Consider the following 11,603-nt stretch of genomic DNA (forward strand, 5'->3'; position numbering starts at 1 on the left):
AACAAAAATCTGCTGTCTCTGGCCAAAGGGCCAGAAAAGAGCAGCCTAGCAAGACAGGAAATGTACAGAAAATAATCACCACTCCAGCCAACACCACAGAAAGATCCATGGCCCCACCCACACCGGCAAGGTATGGAGTAGGGAGCCTGGACTCTCCTCCAAACAGCTCGCTGGGTGCGACCAGAGGAGGCCAAATAGGAAGCTGAGATTTTCATCCAAGTGGGCAGGAAGGACCCCCCGCTTCTGTGGTATAAGTGGACAGGAGGAGCCTGGACTCCCCCAACCCCTGGCAGTACTGAAGGGCTCTTCCCCTCCAGAGTGGTATTACGTAATAACTAGCAGAAAGTCAGGACCTTCACCACCACCCAGCAGTGACTAGGCCACCCCCGCCTTAGTGTCATGGGGGCCTAGTGCGGAGCCACGACTCCCACCCTACCCAGAAACAACAAGGAATACCCCCAATGCGTCCACTGGAGTTCTACCCCAACCTGGCAGGAGCCAGGCAATACCCGTCTCTACCAGCATGATGTCAGAAGTCGTCGTCTAAAGCAGAAGGTTTAAATAAGATCCAAAATCTCCTAATACACAAAGTGTTCAGTTTTCAGTGGAAAAATTACTTGTCACAGCAGGAAACAGGAAGACATTGAACTGGTGAAAAAGGGCAGTCGACGGGTGTTAGCACCAACGTGAGAGAGGTGTTAGAGTGACTTCACAGAGATGTGAATGCAGCCGTCGAAAATGCATTCAGTAAGCAATTATGAACACAACTGATAAAAAAATACAGCCTCAGCAAAGAAATAGATTTTTTAAAGAACCAAATGAAAAGTTTAGAAGTGAAAAATATAACTGATATAAAACACTCAACATCTGAATGTCGAGGACAGAGGAATCAATAAACTTAAACATAGAAAGTACCCAGTGGGAACAAGTGAGAGGACATAGATGGGGAAAAACAGCAAGAGCCTCAGGGGTCTGTGGGACTGAGACTGTAACAAAAGATCCAGAATTAATGTCATCAAAGTCCTAGGAGGAAGAGAGTGAGCTTTAGGGCTGAAAATGTACTTGGAGAAATAAGAACTGAAAACTTCCCAAATTTGGCAAAAGGGACAAGCCTACCGAGTCAATAAACGGAGTAAACCCTAAATAGGAAAAACCCAAAGAAATTCAAACCTAAACACATCAAAGTCAAATTTCTAAAAACCAGAGATAATCAAACATTGCCAGCCTGGCCAACATGGTGAAGCCTCATCTCTACAAAAACAAAAAATTAGCGAGTATGGTGCCACACGCCTGTAATCCCAGCTACTCTGGAAGCTGAGGCAGGAGAATTGCTTGAACTTGGGAGGCGGAGGTGGCAGTGAGCCGAGATCACACCATGGCACTCCAGCCTGAGCAACAGAGTGAGACTCAGTCTCAAAAAAAAAAGAAGAAACAGAAAACATGGGTAAATACAATAGACGTTCCTTCTCTTGAGTTCCCAATCATGTTTGATGGTTAAGCAAAGGCTATAAAACTGTCTAAAGTAGTTCAAAGTTTATGTAGAGGAAGTATTTAAGATAATTATAAATGGATGAGGGCAAGTGGACATAGAGGTGAGGTTTCTCTACTTCACTCGAAGTGGTAAAATGGCATCAGTAGACCGTAAGTTATGTGCCAAGAACAGCCAGTAAAAAACAACCTATACTAAGAGATGCATTGGAACACACCTACTGACAAATCAAAATGGAATTCTAAAACACTTAACATAACGCATAGGAAAGCAGGCTGGGAAAAACAAATCAGAAACAGAACTAATGACAAGAACTAAAATGATGGCCTTTATATTCCATGTAAATGGTCTAAATAAGCCAATTAAAAGATAAAGATTGGCCAGGTGCAGTGGCTCACTCCTGTAATGTCAGCACTTTGGGAGCTGAGGCAGGTGTATCACTTGAAGTCAGGAGTTCAAAATCAGCCTGGCCATCAAGGCAAAACCCTCTCTTTACTAAAAATACAAAAATTAGCCAGGTGTGGTGGTGCATGCCTGTAATCCCAGCCACTCAGGAAGCTGAGGCTACAGTGAGCCAAGACATGCCACTGCACTCCAGCCTGGGCGACACAACAAGACCCCTATCTATCTCAAAAAAAAAAAAAAAAGATAGTAACTTAAATATATGCATAATGAGCTTATGGCCTGATAAATCCAGCATAAGTTGAAAACGTAACTAAAAAATGCGTTTAGTACACCTACCAAACATCAATTGTAGCTTAGCCTAGCCTACTACCTTAAATGTGCTCAGAACACTTACATTAGACTACACTGGGCAAAATCATCTAGCACAGACCTGTTTTATAATACAGTGTTGAATATCTTTGTAATTTATTGAATACTGTATGAAAGTGAAAACAGGATAGTTGTCTGGGCACTCAAAGTGCGGTTTCTACCGAGTGCGTATCACACCACCATAAAGCTGAAAACTGTCCGTTGAACTCTCATAAGTTAGGGACCATCTGTATAGGCAGGTTGAAAGTAAAAGGATAGAAAAAAATATGTGAATATTAATGAAAATAAAGGATTCATTGTATTAACGTCAAAGTAGACCTCAGTGCAAAAATTATCACAGACAAAGACGGACAATGAGAAAAGAATCAACCTGCCAAACAGACGTAGCAATCCTAAGTGCGTGTGCACTAAGCACAGATCTGCAAAACGTGAAGAAAAAAAAGAAGTGAAAGGAGAGCTCGACAAATCAACAATTACGGTTGGATGTTTCAACACCCTTCTCTCAACAGTTGATAGGAATTCAGCAAGAACATAAAGGAGCACCGTCATCGACAGACAGGGCCTAACGATGTTTATAGAATATGCCACCCACTGCACTGAATGACAGGTCACATTTTCTGAGATGTAGTTAAACTAGTGATGAGAGAGAAAGCACCAAATGCATACGTTAGAAAAGAGACGCGAGAGGTTAGAAAAGAGGAAGGATCTCAGATCAACAATCTGACCTCAGCTGGGTGCCGTGGACGCACCTGTAGTCGCAGCTCCCCAGGAGGCTGACGTGGGAGGACTGTTTGAACCCGGGATGTTGACGCCAGCCTCTTGCCATCAGGCAACACAGGAAGACCCCATCTCTTAAAAAAAAAAAAAAAGAAGAAGAATCAAAGCTCAAGATTACATGTATAACTAGGAAGAATTTAAAGCAAGGAGCAGTAAGAAAATAATAAAAAGCAGAAAATGAAATTGAAAACAAACAATAGAGAAACTTATTGAAACAAAGAGATGGTTCTTTTAGAAGACCAATAAAATCAGCAACCCTCTAGTAAGAATAACAAAAGGAGAAGATAAGATTGCCGATATCAAAGATGAAAAAAGAGGTTGGGTGTGGTGGCTCATGCCTGAAATCACCACACTTTGGGAGGCCAAGGCGGGTGGATCACCTGAGCTCAGGAGCTCAGGAGTTCAAGACCAGCGTGGCCAACATGGTGAAACCCTGTCTCTACTAAAAATACAAAAACAGCTGGGCGTGGTTTCGGGCGCCTGTAGTCCCAGCTACTCGGGAGGCTGAAACACGAGAATCATTCAAGCCGAGACTGCACCACTGCACTCCAGCCTGGGTGACACCACGAGACTCTGTCTCGAAATGAAAAAGAGATACCACTACAGACCCTGCAATCTGAAAAGGATAATAAGGGAATACGACAAACATCTACATACATAAATTTTATAAATTGGATGAAATACACCAGTTTCTCAACACAAGCTACCACAACTCACCTGGTATGAAATAATAATTTAAATAGCCCTATAAGTAGAAAATGAATTTGTAATTTTAAACTCCAAAAGGAAATATCCAGGCTCAGATGGTTTCACTGGAGAATTCTAAGATTAATTTCCCAGAAAGTAGCAGAGAAGGAAAAACGTCTATTTATTTATGTATTTATTCAGTGAGACAGGCTCTCATTCTGTCACCCAGGCTGGAGTGCAGTGGCACAAACATGGCTCACTGCAGCCTCCACCTCCTGAGCTCAAATTATCCTCTCGCCTCAGCCTCCCAGGTAGCTGGGACCACAGGCCCACACCACCACACCTCACTAGTTTTTTCAGTTTTTGTAGAGACAGGGTCTTGCCATGGTGCCCTGGCTGGTCCCAAACTCCTGGGCTCAGGCAGTCCTCCCACCTCAGCCTCCCAAAGTGCTGGGATTACAAGCATGAGCCACTGTGCCCAGCCTCAGTTTATTTTATGAAGCTAGTGGTTCTCTGATACCAAAACCACACAAAGATAATACGAGATAATAATATTACAAGCCAATATCCCTCAGTGATATAGACACAAAATTTTTTAACAAAATATTACTAAACAGACTGGGCACAGTGGCTCACACTTGTAATCCCAACACTTTGGGAGGCCGAGGCGAGCAGATCACCTGAGGTCAGGAGGTCAAGACCAGCCTGGCCAACATGGTGAAACCCCATCTCTACTAAAAATACAAAAATTATCTGGGCATGGTGGTGGGTGCCTGTAATCCCAGCTACTCGGCAGGTGGAGGTTGCAGTGAGCAGAGATCGTGCCACTGCACTCCAGCCTGGGCAAAAGAGTGAGACTCTGCCTCAAAAAAAAAAAAAATTACTAAATAGAATTTGGCAATATATAACAAAGAATTCTACACCATGACCAAGTAGGGATTATTCCAGGGATAAAGGTTGGTTCCGTATTTGAGAATCAGTTGATGTGATCCACATGTTACCAGCTAACGAAGATAACTCACATGATCACATTTGTCACTGTGGAAAAGCACTTGACAAGTTTAACATCTATTCATGATTTAAACTTGGAAAAATAGAGAAGGAGAGGAACTTCCTCAGCTGGATAAAGAGCATCTGCACAAGCCCTGCAGCCAGCATTCTGCTCGAGGGGAAGCAATCACCCTTCACCATTCAGATCCAGAACAAGAAAGGACGTCTGCTTTAACCATCGGATCCAGCATGGTGCTGGAAGCACTGGCCGCTGCAGTACAGCAGGACAAAGAAAGAAAAGGCATGTAGATCACAAAGGAAGAAACGAAACTGTGCCTGCTTACAGATGACATCGTTGTCTTTGTAGGAAATCCCAAGGCATCCACCAAAAACACTCCTAGAATTATTGAGGCCGGGCACAGTGGCTCACACCTGTAATCCCAGCACTTTGGGAGGCCGAGGCAGGCCAATCACCTGAGGTCGGGAGTTCAAGACTAGCTTGACAAACATGGAGAAACTCCCTCTACTAAAAAAGAAATACAAATTAGCCGGGCGTGGTGACGCACTCCTGTAATCCCAGCTACTCGGGAGGCTGAGGTAGGAGAATTGCTTGAACCTGGGAGGCAGAGGTTACAGTGAGCTGAGATTGCGCCACTGCACTCCAGCCTGGGCGACAGAGCGAAACTCCATCTCAAAAAAAAAAAAAAGAAAATAAGTGAGTTCAGCAAAGTCAGAAGACACAAGATCAACATAAATGATTCAATAGTATTCCTGTATACCAGCAATGAACACACAGACACCTAAATTAAATACGCAGAACCACCTAAAACCACTCCAAAAAGTGAAACACTTAGGTATAAACCTGACAAAACATGCGCAGAACTTATATGCTGAAAACTCAGCAATGCTGCTGAAAGACGTCAGCACACACCTAGAGAGACGGCCGCGTTCATGGGTTGGAAGGCACAACAAAGTGGAAGTGACAGTTCCTGCCAGATGGATGGACAGGTTTCATGCAATTCCTAAAACACCCTAGCAAGATGTGTTACTGGGTCAGGACAAGTCATCCCAAGTTCTCTATGGAAATGTAAAGGAACGAAAAGAGCTAAAACCATTGTGAAAGAGAACACAGTGGAAGGAATCAGTCTACCCAGTTTCAAGACACAGAACTACAGTGGTCAACACAGTGTGGTATTGACAGAGGGACAGACATGCAAATCCATGGAACACAACAGAGAACCCACAAATAGACCCAAACAAACATGCCCGGCTGAGTTTTTTTGCAAAAGCGCAAAAGCAATTCCACGGACAAAAACAAAACCTTCAACCCAAGTCTCACCCCACACACAAATAACTCAAAACGGATCCTGGACTTCAACATAAAGCATAAGACAATCAACTTTCAGGGCCAGGCATGGTGGCCCACGCCTGTAATCCCAGCATTTTGGGAGACCAAGGTGGGCAGATTGTTTGAGCTCAGGAGTTTGAGACCAGCCTGAGCAACGTGGCAAAACCCCGTCTCTACTAAAAAATACAAAAAATTAGCAGGGCGTGGTGGCGCATGCCTGTAGTCCCAGCTACTCGGGAGGCTGAGGTGGGAGGATCACTTGAGCCTGGGAGGCGGCGGTTGCAGTGAGCCGAGATCACACCACCACACTCCAGCCTGGGCAACAGAGCGAGAGCCCATCTCAAAAAACAAACAAACAAACAAACAAACTTTCAGGAAAAAAAATAGAAGAAAATCTTTGGGATCTAGGGCCAGGCAGAGTCATTATACTTGATACTAAAAAGATGACCTGTAAAAGGAAAAATTGATAAATTGAAATTCATTAAAAGTAAAAGCATTTGCTCCATAAAAGACCCTGTTAAGAGGACAAACATAATTTTTAAGCTGCAGACAAAATATTTGCAAGCCACGTATCTGACAATAGTCTAAACTCTGGAATATATAAAGAAGTTTCATAACTTAACACTAAAATAATGTCATTAGAAAATGAGCACGGGTAGAAAGAGACGTTTCACCAAAGAATGCACAGATGGCAGATAAGCCCAGGAGAAATGCCTATCATGAGAGAAGCAAGAACCACTGTGACACCACTGCACACCCATCCCGTGACACTACTGCACACCCATCCCGTGACACATCACACACCCATCCCGTGACACATCACACACCCATCCCGTGACGCATCACACACCCATCCCGTGACACCACTGCACACCCATCCCGTGACGCATCACACACCCATCCCGTGACGCATCACACACCCATCCCGTGACGCATCACACACCCATCCCGTGACGCATCACACACCCATCCCATGACGCATCACACACCCATCCCGTGACATATCACACACCCATCAAAATGGCTGGAATAAAAGTAGCAACAACCCCACATGCCGGCAAAGATACCGAGAAATCAGGTCACTCGGCCGTTGCTGGGAGGGTAAAATGGCTCCTCAAAAACAACACCCGAAGTTGCTGTGGACTCAGCAGCTGCTTCCATGGACGTTTAAGCCAGAGAGTTGAAACCCAGGTTCATGCAGAAACCCTTGCAGAGGTTTACGGCAGCTGTAATAGACAAAAACTGCAAAGAGCTCAGCTGTCCTTCCACAGGAGAGCGACCGCACAAACTAGGGTGCGCTCACGCCACGGACGCTGGTCAGCGAGAGGAGGAAGGAAGCCTCCATTGCACGACCTGGCGGAACCTGAGAATTGTTCTGAGAATCGCCTGCCCTGCGGGTACGTGCCCTGAGAATTGGCATGAGTGAGAATCGCCTGCCCCGCGGGTATGTACCACAGGGTTCCACTCATTCTTGAAATCATATGTTCTTGAAATCACACAAGGACCCGGAAGGCCGGGGGTGGGTGTGAAAGGACACGCGGGTCCGGGCGTGGATGGGGCCCGTGTCAGTGGCCTCAGTGTCAGGCCCTGGCTGGGATCCCTACTATAGCTGTGCAAGATGCCAAGCTGTTGCCAGTAGGGTCTATTGCAAAAGGGCTGACAGATCCCCTATTTTCAACACTCTCAAGCCCTCTGGGGCGGTGCCATGGCCTTCTTGGGTACTTTGTCTGCAGGAATGAAATGCAACCCTTCAGGCCGCTGGGGGCCTGGGGCCCCTTCCCACCAAGAGGGTTCTGACCCTTTCCAAAACCCTTTCCAAACTGCAGTTCCAGCTCTTGATGTCAGAGACCAGGCCCCAGTCCCCCCAGGCCTTGACCCTGTCCTGGGAAGGAGCAGAAAGCAAGAGCAGGAATTTGGGAAAGATGGGCGATCCCCCTGCAGGAGGCCTTCCTAGGACCCTCACCCTCCCGGCCTCACTAAACGCAGGGTTTGGGAGAGGGTGGGCCTGCGTGGGGACTGCATTGCCCCAGGCGATCCCCCTGCAGGAGGCCTTCCCAGGACCCCCACCCTCCTGGCCTCACTAAACGCAGGGTTTGGGAGAGGGTGGGCCTGCGTGGGGACTGCATTGCCCTAGCAAGGCCCAGGAGTGTGTGCAGGGACCATGCTACCAGCACAGCCCAGCGCCCTCACGGCTGCACCCCAGCGCGTCCCCTCAGCCTGCTGCTGAGCTGCTCAGAGGTTGACCTTGGGGTCCAGTGTGACTTCTCTGCCTGGCACCACCTGGCCTCAGTCCCCTTGCTGGCCGCTGCAGTCCATATAGCCGAGAAAAACCATGGTGGCCTCAGGCCCTGGGGGCCCAGGGCAGTGCCCTCCTGGAGTGGACGGGGACCACCAGCTGCCAGCATCGCCCTCAGTCTTGGCTGCCCGGGAGGTTTTCCGAAGGCCCGACCCCGCTCCTCTCGGAGCTGCTGATCCCTCTCTCCCATCAGGCGCCTCAGGGACCCTCCTCCACCCAGAGGGTCTCTGTCTTTCCGGTTTTCCTGGCGTCATTCAGACTTGGAGAGAGAAGAATCATCATCCATCACACAACCAGACCAAAGAGACCCAAAGCCCCTCACCCTGCCAGCCTAAGGGGCATGGCCCAAGGTCTCCACCCACAGCCCCCAGGGCACAGCTGTATGCAGGTCACTAGAAGCCCCAAATAATGACAGCACCCCAGACAGTCGGCACCGGCCCCTGGTGCAGCGTGAAGCCGCTGGCACCTGCCTGGGTTCATTCCAGGGGCCACGAGAGGGTCCTGTCACGGCTGCATCGTCACACCCACCGGGCAGCTGGGGCCCAGCTCTGCCGTGGATCCCAGCCAGGCAGCAGCCGCCCTGTGGGCTGAGAAGCTTCCACTCCTGCTGCACAACTGCGACGGGGCCCGGAGGGCCGGGAGCTGGTGATGGTGACAACTCTGCCTGGCGCCTCCTCCTCCTCCGGGGCAGCCGAGCAACCCTGGACACGAGGGGGCTTCATCCCACCCCCAGGAGAAAATGCCCAGTCCTCCGAGAGTCCACTGCGGGCTTGCCAGCCAGGGACCAAGACCCAGTGTGGCCTAAACCAGGCCTGGTCACCGGGGGTCAGGCGGGACCTTGTACAGGGCTCAGTGGAGAGACCTGCCCGCTGCCCCGGTCCAGGGCAGATGGGGGTGGGAGCCTTCATCCCACTCAGGCATGACGGAGGAGAGCAGGCAGCCAGCGTCTGCACGTCTCAGGCAGGGAAGGGCCTGAAGCCCTGGGAAGCAGAGGCTGCGCCCTCAGGAAATAGGACCCGGCCTGGCTCCCTCACAGCCTCGGGCTGCCCCGTGGACCGAAACCCCCAGGCACCTTGCGCCAGGGCTGGCCCGATGGTGGAGACACCACACTGAGCAGCAGGTTCCTCTCCGTGTCTTCCCAGGCGGGGGCACTTGGGGCTCAAACTGGGGCCTTGTGAACAGTCTAGGGCCTGCTCAGTGCCACCCTTGAAGCCCCTGGCCTTCCCCAGGCCGGTCCCTCTGCCGTGTGGGCTCTGCCGAGTGGGCCCTGCTGGGTCTCCTCTCCCGGAGCTGCCCCGCGTCCACCCTTGCCCCTTGCTGCACTGTTCACTGCCGAGAGTGTGGACTGGAACAGTCACCCTGCCCGGGTCTGCTGGAGGTCTGCCTGTGCTCAGGGTGGGGGTTCCTCATGCAGCTCCTCTGTCCGTGGGGGACCCCTGTGAGCAGCTGCAGCTCAGCAGCAGGCTGAGGAGCCGGGCTGGGGGCTGGGAGTCCCAGCAGGCCCTGGGCTGACACGTGCCCTCTTGCAGGTGGGTCCGAGGAGAGCACTACAGGTACAAGTTCAGCCGTCCTGGGGGCAGGCACGCCGCCGAGGGCAAGTGGTGGGTGCGGAAGAGGATCGGCGCCTACTTCCCTCCGCTCAGCTTGGAGGAGCTGAGGCCCTACTTCAGGGACCGTGGGTGGCCTCTGCCCCAGCCCCTCTAGATGTGCACAGAAATAAAGGCAAAGACCGAGCCCCTCGGCGGTTCAGCAACGTCTGCCCGGCCCAAGCTCGGCATCGCCAAGAGAGACGTGGAGAGGAGAGCGGTGGGACCCGGCCCCCAGCACGGGGGTCTTGGGTGGGGTCTGCTGTCACACACTGTGGCGGCTCCCAGGCCCTGCCCGCCTGGGTCCGCACATCCAGGCCAACCCTTGTCCCAGGCGCCAGCCTTCTGAGGGGCTCTGATCTCCGGTCCCTCCCACCCTCCTCCCAGAGGCCCAGCCTGGGGCTGTGCCGCCCACAGGAGTTGAGACAATGGCCATCACGACACCTTCCTCCACTACAGCCCTGACCGCAGACCCCGCCAGGGAGCTCTCGGGGTCCCTAGCGCCCCAGGGGCTGGTTTCTGTTCCCCCCTCAATGGTGTGTTCCCAGCCAGGTCCTGACCCTCAGAGCCGAGTCCCCGTCATGTCTGGGGCAGCCGAGCCCTCGCCCCACAGGGACCTGGACGTGCCCGGCTAGGATGTGGGGTTGGACAGGCCATTTTCTGTCCTGTCCCTCGTCTCCACGCCCACCACAGCCTACACGCATCCCACACGTACAGGCACCCACAAGGGCACACAGCCCGTGCACACGTGTGTTCTGGGCCCGGTTTCATCCCGCAGTGACTGGTGCCTGTGAGGTGCAGATGGACACGCCGCACACCCAGCCCCCCACCAGGCTGTGACCACGCTGCCTCTGAGGCCTTGACAAGACCCCTCAGTCGGAGGACAGCCGGCCGTGCACACCTTCATCGTTGTCGGACAAACAGCGTCTACTGCACATTTTTCTATTATTCCTATTCTTATGCCGTATCTATTGCATATTTTTCTACTATTCCTATTATACCGTTTACCAGCTTACTCGAAAACAAACTGCTTAAATGAAGAAGTTATTGTACCTCCCTCCCCTTGGCGGTGGCCGCCGCCCCCAGCCCACACTCCGGTGCTGGGGCAGGTGGTGACCGAGCGGGACTCAGGCTTGGTGGAGAGGTTAACGGGTGCTGCTTTGCCTGGCGACCCTTCCAGTGTCTGCGCGGGAATACTTGGAGTAAAATGGGAATGAGCAGGGGTGCCGGCTCTGCTGGAAGGAGGCAAAGCTCTGGGGCAACGTCCCCCACCCAGGACGCTGTGAGGCTGGGTCCCGGGAGAAGTCAGAAGTGGGCCCCACCATAGGACAGAGGCCCTCCCCTCTCCCCCAGCCCAGGGGGCGGTTCCCCCACCCACCCCTTCCCCCTGCCTCCATCCACGGCACCTGGAGCCGTGATGCCCACGGCTGAGCCACTGTGGGGGGCCCCAGTGGGGACAACATGGTGGTTCAGGCCGAGGAGGCCGGCTGCGGTGGGCACAGTGCGGGTCTGTGTGGAGCCCCCCCTCGGCCTGCCCGGGGGGCAGCCAGCCCAGGTGCGAACAGAGGGCCCGTGTTCCAGCTCCCGGGGAAACAGGGCGCCCTGTGTCTGTGGAGGGACAGACGGGGCCTCGGAGGGACGCGCCAGGAGCCAGCA

At 51.7% G+C, this 11,603-nt stretch overlaps 1 protein-coding gene across 3 annotated transcripts in view; it reads left to right on the plus strand.

The window, feature by feature from the left end:
* Positions 1 to 10,986, plus strand: part of LMF1 (lipase maturation factor 1) — a 71,483-nt gene extending 60,497 nt beyond the window's left edge. For 2 of the 3 annotated variants that reach the window (XM_032144847.2, XM_058434047.1), the window contains one exon: positions 9,891 to 10,986. In XM_032144847.2, coding sequence (XP_032000738.1) covers positions 9,891 to 10,065 — 175 coding nt within the window. In that variant the 3' untranslated portion in view covers positions 10,066 to 10,986. Of the gene's footprint in view, positions 1 to 7,336; positions 8,042 to 9,890 lie in introns of those variants that run through there. The other variant, XM_058434048.1, reaches the window with a different exon arrangement.
* The last annotated feature ends 617 nt before the right edge of the window (positions 10,987 to 11,603 follow it).

The sequence above is a fragment of the Hylobates moloch genome, unplaced genomic scaffold (assembly GCF_009828535.3).
Source record: "Hylobates moloch isolate HMO894 unplaced genomic scaffold, HMol_V3 SCAFFOLD_23, whole genome shotgun sequence".
NCBI classification, from domain to species: Eukaryota; Metazoa; Chordata; class Mammalia; order Primates; family Hylobatidae; genus Hylobates; species Hylobates moloch.